Source organism: Macrobrachium nipponense, chromosome 11 (assembly GCF_015104395.2).
Source record: "Macrobrachium nipponense isolate FS-2020 chromosome 11, ASM1510439v2, whole genome shotgun sequence".
NCBI classification, from domain to species: domain Eukaryota; kingdom Metazoa; phylum Arthropoda; class Malacostraca; order Decapoda; family Palaemonidae; genus Macrobrachium; species Macrobrachium nipponense.
In genome coordinates this window covers 8,427,157-8,440,156 of record NC_061087.1, presented here as the reverse complement: position 1 = coordinate 8,440,156, position 13,000 = coordinate 8,427,157, and the positions used below count along the sequence as shown (strand labels likewise).

The window sequence follows — 13,000 nt, the reverse complement described above, 5'->3', positions numbered from 1 at the left end:
CCCCCACCCCCCCCCCCCCCCCTTGCTGTGCACCAAGCTTCAATGCTATCGATAAGTATGACGTCACAGACGCCTTCAACGGGGTAGCAGGGTGTGACCTATGGGTCAGCTCCCCGTATTTAGGGGATTTTGATGAGGAAAAGGCTAATTGGAGGGGTTGCTGTGGTAGTGTTTAAACACTCGCCCCAGGTTTATACCGACACCTTTTTTTATAGGTGAGCGAGTCAAAGTTTTCTGACATGTTCAATTTAGCAGTTCTCTGGTATTATAGCAATATTTTACTAGAAATAACGCTAAACGGACTTATTTCACTGGGCGACACGGCTTCCTCGCCCAGAAATAGATTTTTCCTACGTCAAAATCCCTTTTTTATGCATTTTTCTTTTGCTTTGTTCTTTTGACATTTCCTCCATTTTATATGGTTAATGTTTGTACTGTCAATGCTTTAATTGTTTTCCTATTATGCATTATGTTTTTGCATTGTCTTAATTTTGTTTAATTAGTTGGAATAATTTTTTATTGTGTAACTGTTGGAATCTAACACTTGTGAATTAATTTGTATTAAATTAAATTTAATTTAAAATTTAATTATTGCTTTATAATTTAATTAATTTTTTTGATAAATTTTGATTTAATTTTGCTTAATAATTAATTCAAGAATTAATTAAACTTTAGTTTTCAAGTAATAAGTTTCCCTGATTGTGAATTTAGAAATAAATTTTTGTATTTAATATTTTTTGGGAGAGTTTTATTTACTTCCAATAATATAATATAATATAATATAATATAATATAATATAATATAATATAATATAATATAATATAATATAATATAATATATTTTATTTTATTTAAGTAGAAATATAGAGTGGTAAATGAATCAGAACTGGGGAAATACTTGATTTGAAATTAGTGAAGGAGTGATGCCCTTTAATTAAGATTACCTCACATCTATTTTAATGAACTTAGACTGATTGTTTACTTGACGGTTAAGCTCTATAAGGGATCACTGTCACCTTTATAGTATTCAGTCGTTTAGTATTTGTGATGAAGGGTCAGGTGTCTGGTTGCAGTGAGGTAAGCAATAACCAAGTACTTGATCAAACTGTGCCCTAAGTACAAAAGGTGTCCCAAACCCTGGAATAAAAGGGTCTCTTGCACTAACAAGTACAAATGGTAAGTGTAGTAACCAGATACTTGGCAATTTGGGTTAACAAACATTAATGGTGTCCAGACCCAGATCTTTGGCTACTTCCCCTCCAAGTATTAACGGTGTCCAGATCCAGACTCTTTGGCCACTTTGTCACAATATATATATATATATATAGATATATATATAATATATATATATATATATATATATATATATATATATATATATATATATATATATATATATATATATATAGATATATATATAAATATATATATTATAATATATACATATATATATATAATATATATATATATATGACTGATATATATATATATATATATAATGTTCTTTTGTAGCCAAAATGACTTTTAAGCGTGCGAAACATTCTGCTCTTTATTATAAGTGATTAACATGAATACAGAAGAGAGAGAGAGAGAGAGAGAGAGAGAGAGAGAGAGAGAGAGAGAGAGAGAGAGAGAGAGAGAGAGAGAGAGAGAGTTGGACTGTTAAGCAATTAAATATTGTACAAAAATCGACAGTAAGTGATGAATGCGAATAGTCTGATAATCGACTACTAGGTTATAGAAATGTTTCTATTCTCCGGATACTGGTTTCAAAAGAGTTACAAACAGTGGAGTTTCGAATGAGCGATGGGATGCCTAAAGGAGAGGCTTGGGAGATCTGGAATTGTTTTGTTTTTATTAAGGATTATGACTTACTGTAATAACTGTTGCGTGTTGTGCCTGGCAGCGGCGATGGCAGGCGTCGTGATATCGCTGATAACAGCTGCAACTGCGCGGCTTTCCAGTCCGTGGCTCATCGTTCGCCCATCGTTGATACTGTAACATGCAAAAATACCATCACTGAATGTTTTAGATGAAAGAACTGAATATAGTTATGAAACAATAAAAAACACCTGCTGAGGTACAAGTATCTATTACAAACCCTCTTCCCCTTTGGTTAGCTTTACGAGAATGATGTAAATCAGTGTTTCTTAACCAGGGGTGAGTGCTAACCTGGCTGGTTCCTTAAGATGAGTTTACACTACGCTTCACCCCACGCTACATGCTCAGTAGGGTGAGTTAGTGGTGTGGCATGACTCTTGATGAGCAGCCTAGTAGGCAGGGCTAACAAGAATTTGGGAGGAGTTGGTAATGAGTCTTATGCATGCAGTGTGGGGTGGATCCTAGTGTAAACTCACTTTAAGGGGTGTCAGATGCCTATACACAATTGAAGCACAATATATATTTTTTTATTATGCATATTTTTTCTGCAAAAGAATAAAAATTGTAAGCTTTGTGAATGAAGATTTTAAAAATGTGGATTTTTTTTTTTATGATACACATCATATCAACTTTGTATCTCAGCATTTTTTTTCTTTTTTTAAGCAATTCAAGGAGTGCGAGAATTACTGCTGATCTTAAAGGGGTGCACACATTGAAAAAGTTTAAGAACCACTGATTAAGTGGTAATGACTTTACTTGCGTTTATGATACAATCATGGTTCAGATCTGTAATCTCAAGACTGAACACTGTTCAATCTTGAAGTTATTATAATTATAAATGGAAATTAGCCAAAAATTCAACAGAATTTTAAAGTACTGTATTATCAACATTTATTACTGGTGAGAGTGGTAAACTTTGCTTTTCTTATTATTATTAATGTTGCCCAAGAGATATCCTGACAGTTCAAAAAATAAATGCAGGATAAAAACTAGTAGGGATACAGTTTTGTAAGACATTTCAAAATAGTTTCTGAAAAATTTCCACTATTTAATGAAAACCTTTTAAAAGTGCCTTGGCATCCAAGACTCATGAAAGATTAGACCGAATATAAAATAAAATTGTGTGTGAGAGAGAGAGAGAGAGAGAGAGAGAGAGAGAGAGAGAGAGAGAGAGAGAGAGAGAGAGAGAGAGAGAGACTTCTAATATTCTTTTTGGTCCCTATACTATTACAGCCAGGACCCACTACCTGGTGACCCCATTGTTGAAGTCTTTTAGTGTTGTGTGTCAGAGTACTTCTTGCAGAGAGATGTACAAATATTTGTCCAACTTCGTATCGAAATTGCCAACAATTTAGCAGAGGTGATCCCTGGTCATGACGTGATAAAAGAACTGAAGCTTATGAACTTCCGGACTTTAATTCACGGTTGAAATTTTCATTTTAAGAGCTCATGGTCTTTCACTACGGCCTCGGTTCAACCTGCCAGCAGTTTGATAGACAGGGAGAGCTATACTTGTTTGTGTATTTATCATCCTTCACTTCATGCCATCTACACTCCAAAATACAGAGCTTTCGTGATTCAGTTGTACATACATACGTACACACACATACACACACACACACACACTACATATATATATATATATATATATATATATATATATATATATATATATATATATAATATATATGTGCATTTCTTTATGATAATTCTATTACGAAAGTTTCCTTAGTGATGCAATACCTCCTGTCTTAACATGATCAATGTATGTACATTTTGAATCATAATAATAATAATAATGATAATAAATAATGTCTGATGTTTTGCACTTTGTGATATAACTAAGAAGGTCGAACATCTACAACAGGACATGGAAGACTTCCCATCATTGTAGCAAATAAATGCCGTTTTTTTTTTAATTCAAAATTTATTCACATCTGCAACTTTCTGATCCCAATGAATAATATGCCTACGTTGTTATAACATCGTTTAGTAAATGAGACCCACAAAAATATCAAGTCTATTCATTTCCTTTTTACCATGTTTATTTTTTTATGAATTTTGTGTAATCTTCCTATGGTTGGGTTCGCAAGGGGACAATTTTGTTCGACTCTGAAAGATGTCTGGCCATCTATGAGAGAGAGAGAGAGAGAGAGAGAGAGAGAGAGAGAGAGAGAGAGAGAGAGAGAGAATGTCTGGCCATCCTAAAAGAAAGAAAGAAAGAAAACTACTCGTGTAACTAAACAGAAACGCTGAACCACCTACACTTCCTGGACAGCTACAAGTGAGCCGAATATTGGCGTGCTTCGATACCACGCCTCAACACCGATCGCCTCTGGCCAAAACCAAGGTCCTTTAAATATACTCCGAGTATATTTAAAGGACCTTGGCCAAAACCATACTTGCCTAAGTATCGTGTATTAGAGCCCTTAGTCACTGGACGTTGTTATACGCATAATTTTCATACATACATACATATATATATATATATCTATACATAATACATATATATATATATATATATATATATATATATATACATATACATATACATATACATACACACACACACACACACACACATATATATATATATATATATAATATATATATATATATATATATATATCAGTTCTCGAAACATGTTAAATTCCTCTCAAGAACTCTTAAAACTATAGTAGATTCACATCAACCGTGCATTTGACGTATAGGCCAGTCCCTTACGACGCTCCTGATTGGCTGTTGATAAGCCAATCACAGGGCTGAAAACTCTCAGTCTCTCTCGATAGTTCACATACGCAGGATGTATGTTCCACCTCCTGAAAGACGCATACCTCAGGAGAAATGAAACATACATCTTGCCTATGTGAACTCTCGAGAGCGACTGAGAGTTAAACTTTTCCAGCCCTGTCCTGTCAACAGCCAATCAGAAGCGTCGTATAAGGGACTGGCCTAGACATCAAATGCACGGGTGATGTGAATCTGCTATAGTAACTAAGTTCTAAGTTCAAATCACACAAAAAGCGAAGCTATATTCTTGCAAGTAGGAAGGTCGACATTTCGAAATCTTTAAAGGTTTTCATGAAATATCTATAGCCGTATATTGTAGGTTCCCGTCGATAAAGATGTTCAACTACAAAAGGAAAGCGAAATAAAACCGACCAAGGAAATGTTCATGTATAAATAACTCTAGTTGACTCAAACACCGCTGACCACCAAACTGTCAACGCTTTCCTTAACACCGATTTTAAAACAAATGCATTAAGAATAACTATGCAATATCTAGCTTTTTGTTACTTAATATTTATGAAGATGAGGCCGCGTCATTCAATACTCGATAATGACTTAACAGCTGCTAATCTGATAGGTTAAATAAACGTTCATCAATTAATCACAGACGTATTCTATGTGGGGATGTGCTTGCTCGCAGGTATACAAACATATCAGATTTCCTCTCACTTGTTGGAATGCGCTTAACAACTGCAGCCCTCGACTTCGGAGGGAAAAATGAATGACGAAGTGCTTTTCCATCCCTGGTGGAATCGGGATACACACGGCAATAATTTAAGGAAAAACAGAGGCACGAAGAGAACCACAAAGCCTGACAGAAGGGAATAAAAGGATAGAATCGTGTAATCAGGGATTAGTTACTTTTAGTGTCATGTGGGAAGAGGTGGCAGGTCGGGGATGCCTCCGCGAAATAGTGGCTATAGGAGAGAGAGAGAGAGAGAGAGAGAGAGAGAGAGAGAGAGAGAGAGAGAGAGAGTACACAACATGCCTCACATTAAGTAACATTGAAAAATATTAAAGCTTAATAGCAAATATTACACCTTAATAGCAATTCGAAATATTCTCCAATTATATTCCAAAGACATATAAATCTAGGAACGAGTTTCTCAGCTACTCTTTTTGCAACAATGACTGATCGACTAAATCTGCTACAGTTCATTCCACCATACGGTGCTGTATATGCTGCAGGTCATTCCACTTTTCTGTATAGTATGCCGCAAGTCATTCCACTACTATTCTGTAGGCTACAATATGCTGCAAGTCATTCCACTTTCCTATACAGTATGCTGCTAGTCATTCCACTATCCTGTACAATATGTTGCAAGTCATTCCACTATCCTATACTGTATATGCTGCAGAACATTCCAAAATGCTATACTGTATATGGATTATTTCAGGGAAGCATAGAAATACTTTTATATTAGTTTGTCGCTTGATACATTTCAGATCACGAGAGAGAGAGAGAGAGAGAGAGAGAGAGAGAGAGAGAGAGAGAGAGAGAGAGAGTCAACCAGTGCTATCAAGGATACACGAGGAAACATTAATTTTTCTCCCATAAATCCACATTTCACTTATAATTACCGTGAACGATCGCTACACCGAAATCTTACATAAAGAAGTCTTCCATAAGGAGGAAATTCTGACAAATATAACGTCAGTACAATACACAGACCACAAACCCCCAGAGCACGTGAATGGCACGTGCCAACAGTGGAATGTAGCCATGTCCATAGTAGGCTTATCACGAGGACTGTCTACGGTATGCATATCAACTATCTAGGGGACGTTCACCCAAAGGAAATCTAAAGTCTGTTTTCGGTTACATAGAGTATATCACGTAGGTCACTGATCGTGGAACAAATAGCACCATGTATGTATATACATATGTATTGTGTAATATATGTATATATATATAGTATATAATATATATATATATATATATATATATATATATATATATATATATATATTCCAAATCATATAATTGGTAGTCTCATAAACTAAGCTTACAGGCTACAGCCAATGCAGTTATGATTAAACGGTTATTTGATATTAAAATTCAAGTCATTATAGCTGAAAAAATAAGGAAAAAAAACGAGAAAAAATAATATATTTACTGTTATAACATTTTTGAGAAAAATCAACATATTAAGAGTAATAAATACTGGGGAATTAACTTGGAAATAAACAATATATAAGGTGTATTAAAAATTGACGCCAGAAACTACAGAGAGCAAACAATTTACACATCTATGATTCACTGAGAATCTGTAAGTAGCATGGATAAATGTAGATAAATACTCAATTGTCAAGAACGTGAACAGTAATTGAAAATATGGCAACATGCGGCGCCCTAATTACTCTTAAGGAGAGAGAGAGAGAGAGAGAGGAGAGAGAGATGAGAGAGAGAGAGAGAGAGAGCAGAAACTACGTAAAAATAAAGGTGCAGTAGCTGAATTGTAAATAAGACGGGTACAAACGACCGAAGTCAAGTCTATGGCAACGAAGCACTGAAATTCAAGCTGCCGGAAAGCCACAGCGGTATTCGTTGACAGGCTGCAGTTTGGTTGGGTGGGAGGGGTGGGGGGGGGTGGGGAGAGAGGGGGATTAATGTAGGGAAATACAAGACTGTCGAGTATGTAGGCCAATCCTCCAGCCAAGTGATGATAATTGCCAGTGAAAAGGGGGCTACATTACCATCATGGTAAAACATTCTACGCATCCTTTATGAAAATAATGTTACCTTCAAGAGTCTAGAAAAGAAGCTATAGTAGATTCACATCAACCGTACATTTGATGTCTAGGCCAGTCCCTTACGACGCACCTGATTGGCTGTTGATAAGCCAGTCACAGGGCTGGAAACACAGTCTCTCTCGAGAGTCACATGGGTAGGAACTATGTGCCACCTCTCCTAAGAGATACGTCTTTCAGTGAGGTGGAACATACATCCTGCCTATGTGAACTCTCTAGAGAGAGTTTCCAGCCCTGTGACTGACTTATCTGCAACCAATCAGGAGCGTCGTAAGGGACTGGCCTAGACGTCAAATGTACGGTTGATGTAAATCTTCTATAGTGATCATTAACGTTCCGCCTCGCATTGAAAACTTTCTGAAATAACCAGAACCGGGTTACTGAACAAACAAACGCTCCATAGAACCAAGGGCAATAAGATTTGGGGGAAATCTAGGACAACACAGGGCAGTCAGTCTCCCATTTCTTGGCATATGAATGCGATTTCAAACGTCTGTCAACGCCTTTTGGCACCATCACGCGTGCTGTATGATGACAGCTACAAAGAACCCTTAGCCCTTCTTTCCACACAAAGAAAAAGGTTCCTCCAGAGGCCATGCAATCGCCGGTATCACTTCTGATAAACATTCTGTCGGCGAGAGAGCACCAGCTAATCTGTCATTTACATTTTTTTTTTTTAACACGCGCCAACAAGAAAACCATCAATTGAACACCTGGGAATAACAAACAAACCATTACATAATGGCTGACGGTCACACTATATCTTATGATCATTTCAATAGATGAAATGATAAGATGGAACAAGCAAACAGGATTAGAAATTCAAGCTTCCAAAGAATGTTTCAACCTTCCATCGGAACCAGGGCCCCCTCCCCCATGGAGCAGTCACTGATCATGATACAGACCCAGTGATTTTTCATCGCTCTGGGGGTGACGCCAACACGCGACATCCAAGTGGCATTCCACGACACTAACCACCATACCCAAAAGTGGGTCTCTATCAGCCTCAGCGTATCGGCGTCAAAACACTATAGATGGTTCACTTAAGGTAGATTCTTGGGTGAGCCCTATGTCTGCGAGACGTTTGTTTGGCAGCCGCTGATTGGCTGGAAGCTGCCTACCTCCCGGTACCAGCCAATCAGCGGCCCCCAAAACAAACGTCTCGTAACCATAGGGCTCATCAAAGAATCTACCTCAAGTGAACCAGCTAGTCCATAGCAATGTTTGGGATGAAGTGTGCTTCTTTAATTCAAGAAACGAAAGAGGATCAGAAACCAAATAACGATCGAGATAAAAACTATGACCACAATACAAATACGAGTATATATATATATATATATATATATATATATATATATATATATATATATATATTCGATAAAAACTATGACCATAATACAAGTACGAGTATATATATATATATATATTATATATATATATATATATATATATATATATATATTATATAGTTATATATATCACTGTTTTTGTGATCCAACAATTCAATATTTTCCTTATTGTTTGTTTGTTTGTTTATATGGTGTTTTTACGTTGCATGGAACTAGTGGTTATTGTTATTCAGCAACGGGACCAACGGCTTTACGTGACTTCCGAACCACGTCCAAAGTGAACTTCTATCACCAGAATAACACATCTCTCACTCCTCAATGGAATGGGCGAGAATCGAACCCGCGACCACCGAGGTGAGAATTAAACACCAAACCAACAACACTACAAAAGAAAACGAAGAAAACCGAATAACCAACTATAATTCGATCGTTATACGTTGGCCTTCGTCACAGAGCGAAAAAAGCGGATTTTTCACTGTTCTTGTTTCTTTTATTAAATACAAGTACATTCATATTTTATATTTATATACATGTATAAACGAATAAACAGAAATAATCAATAATACTTGAAATACCGGTAACAAGCGATAGCAGAAGAGCTGAGAGAGAAAGATGGACAGCGGGTTACACTTCCAATGTAACATTTATCCGAAGCGTAATGTCGTGACATTTAACATTGACCTAATACGTTCCAAAGCCAGTGGGCACCAATACACTATCTATTCTTTGTCTATACAAATATATATATATATATATATATATATATATATATATATATATATATAAAGAGAGAGAGAGAGAGAGAGGTTAATTAGTCGACGTGTTTTTATTATAAGTGACTTCACATCATCCGTCTACCTCCAAAACATTTACTATGTATTCAAGTCAGTCTTTTTTCCTTCTCCTTAGGTTAATCCTAAGTTATATTTATTCATCATAGTGATGACTTCATTTTAACCGATTTGCTTCTAAACGATTTCGATCTGGGATTTTCAGCTATGCCTTGTTTGATGTTAACAGATAAACAAGGTGATTTACGGTTTCCAATTGAAATTCCTTCTTCTACGGATAACAGACAAAAATATTTTCAGATATCTACCTAATATTACAATTACCAGAAAAAATGAAGATATCTACCTAAATTTAATTTTTCTACGGTTGCCAGAACAAGACATAATTTACGATACCTACCTAAAATTCATTTTTAACAATTACCAGAAAAATTTTACGATATTTACCTAAAATTCCTTCTTCCACTGCTCCCAGAAAATATATATTCTTCTAGTTACCAGAAAAAAATATTTACCATGTCCACCTAAAATTCATTTTTATGGTAAAAGTTACCATAAAAAAATTACGATATCCGCCTGAAATTAATTTTTCTAATAATAATAATAATAAATCCTAGCTACGTGGATACGAGCTGAGTACTAACAGAACGATAAGGAGTCTCTTTGACGAAGGAACAAAAACAGACACGTGGCTGGGTGGGTATACTCACGGTCTAGGTATGGGTATACTATGTTCCCTGCCAGCTCTGAAGTGCAGGATACCCTGGGGCAGCCGACTTCACAAATTCTTGCCAAGCACGACGTCTGACTCAAGGCCAAACACAAGCTAAAGTTATTGTGTTTTTTCCTTGCTTTGTATCTTTTGGCTGAGCTGTAGTCCCTTTATTAAGTATTATTAAATATAATAGTGTTACGTAAATCAGTGTTTTGTTTTGTATCATTATATATATATATTATTATATATATATATATATATATATATATAGATATATATATTATATATATTCTAATATATATCCAGGAAAAGCCTAACAGTGAAGTAATCAAACCGACAGCTTTCATGTATTTACACCTCATCATAATTTAAGTGCAAGGGTAGTTGGAATAGTGACAATAAGACTTTTGTGGTAAGACTGACTAACAAAAACTTTCACAATTGGTTAGTATCTAATAACCTGCTTATTTCAATAATACTCTTCATTAATGATTTACGTACTCTCGATCAACCCGAGTTGATACTGAAATCTTTTTAACAACGCACGCTTCTATTATCTTTTAACTAGACCTATTCGATAATTTAATTAGACTCTACCACGTTCATACCACCGATGCTTTACTGGTGCGTATAAATACTGCATCTGAACCGTTGATTGTTCTTACAAAATGTTCATGTTGCTTTGTTCTACTGGTTACCGACCATGTTTTTTTTTATCCTTGGCCTCTATCCGTCACAAAAGGCGCTGCTCAAAAGGCCACACATGTTGGCCTATCTCTAGTCACTAACATCCATTTTCGTTGGTGTGGCTGTCGCTACACAGGAATGATTGAAACATTCACTGGAACTGAAGTATAAGATTTAGGCCAAAAGCCCAAGCGCTGGACTCATGAGGTCATTCTGTGCTAAACGGAATATTGAGACTAACATAGTGTAACAGGAAGAAAACCTCGCAGTCGCACAATTGTCAGGAGAGGTTGGAAAGTACGATAGACGCAAGAGAATATGAACTGGAAGGTATAGCACCAGGAGTGAAAGAGGTTGAAACACTCACTCACGGGGCTCACTTTCTAGATTCTCAATATCACTCCAAATCTTACACAGGATTGAACACCTCGGGGGACGCTGACACTCCATCATTCAGTTCTATCTTCACTTATTAATTGCAACTGTATCATTTCCGATTAATGAATATATCAACAAAATCGTTTTTATTCGCAACCACTCAGAATCAGTTTTTTTCTTTTTTAAGCTCAGGATGTAGCTGCTGTATAAATCTTCCCGTCAATGTGGAAGAATTAAAACTAATATATATATATATATATATATATATATATATATATATATATATATATATATACATACATATCATACATACATATATACAGAGTGCGATGGCAAGTCTTCTATTTTACTGGAAGCCAGCAACCTACTTCCACAAACTGAAGCTGTTAACCGCCTAACTTGTAACGCAGGATGGTAAATCACTGGGAAGACCAAGGTCTAGAGTCTAGACTCTAGACTCAAAGGGAAGGCAACCGTGAACTGTAGACTGAAGACGGCTGGGCTCTGGGCTAGGGTTACCTCGCGTCAAGGAAACAGACTGCGCATACGTCTTTAGATGTAGGTCATGACGAGACGAGGATTGTTACTTAGGCATAAGAATGAGGAACCTTCCATCTCCTCAAAGGCGAAGCTCCAGGAATACAGGAGGAACCTGATGCCAATTTGTTCACGAAAAGTAGCTCCCGAATCACTTGACAGAATGTGCATTTCTCGTCTAAATACTGGTTATTTCTAAAAGTTGAAATTTAGTCGAGTGCACCTATAAATCAAGTTTTTATCACAGAAGTCTGTTCAGAGAATGGGAATCATACTTTGCTATTGACTGCTGCTGAGCTCTCTCTCTCTCTCTCTCTCTCTCTCAAACATTGAGCCAGGAAGAAAACAGGCCATGATGACGGATATTGTCAGTGATGCCAATTGTAGATCAGAGAGAGAGAGAGAGAGAGAGAGAGAGAGAGAGAGAGACTTAGCCAGTCTATTTAGACAGCGTGTGAGAAAGTCCACTACACACTCATCACCAGTTACTACAATAAAAATGGTGTTGGTAAAGTTATTCTTATTGTTCACTTTTTACATTTCATCATCCGAAAAAAATTTTTTTTGACCGTACTATAACAATCGACATACGAGCAAAGCCTTCGGATACCTTATCAACTGTATTATAAGAGCAATAAAACAATCAAATGTCATGCGATCACAACCTCATCCACTTTCACCTCTATCACAAGGCTACGTTAATGCCTAGGCAGACATACGCAAGAGATGCTTTTAGCATAAACCAACTGGATACTTAATTTTAAATATTCTTACATAAATCTACTGTATACTTAATCTTAAATATTCTAACATAAACCTACTGTATACTTAATTTTAAATATTCTAACATAAACCTACTGTATACTTAATTTTAAATATCTTTACATAAACCAACTGTATATTTAAATTTAAATAAACTTTGAAAGACGTTCAGAACTACACAATAAAAGATTGTTAAAGCAACAAATTCTGCCGTGGCACTGAAAGACAAAAGCAGGAGAAACATACGAAAACATGCTGTGTTTATATCCAGAGAGAGAGAGAGAGAGAGAGAGAGAGAGAGAGAGAGAGAGAGAGAGAGAGAGAGAGAGAGAGTCCTAACCTTGAGACGAAACCAATTTA

At 36.1% G+C, this 13,000-nt stretch overlaps 1 protein-coding gene across 7 annotated transcripts in view; it reads right to left on the bottom strand.

Annotated features, from left to right (window-relative positions):
* Positions 1 to 13,000, bottom strand: part of LOC135219417 (mitochondrial coenzyme A transporter SLC25A42-like) — a 110,881-nt gene that overhangs the window by 43,203 nt on the left and 54,678 nt on the right. For 6 of the 7 annotated variants that reach the window (XM_064256293.1, XM_064256370.1, XM_064256217.1 and 3 more), the window contains exon 2: positions 1,875 to 1,994. In XM_064256293.1, the coding sequence (XP_064112363.1) occupies positions 1,875 to 1,994 (120 nt within the window). Of the gene's footprint in view, positions 1 to 1,874; positions 1,995 to 4,145; positions 4,272 to 13,000 lie in introns of those variants that run through there. The other variant, XM_064256694.1, reaches the window with a different exon arrangement.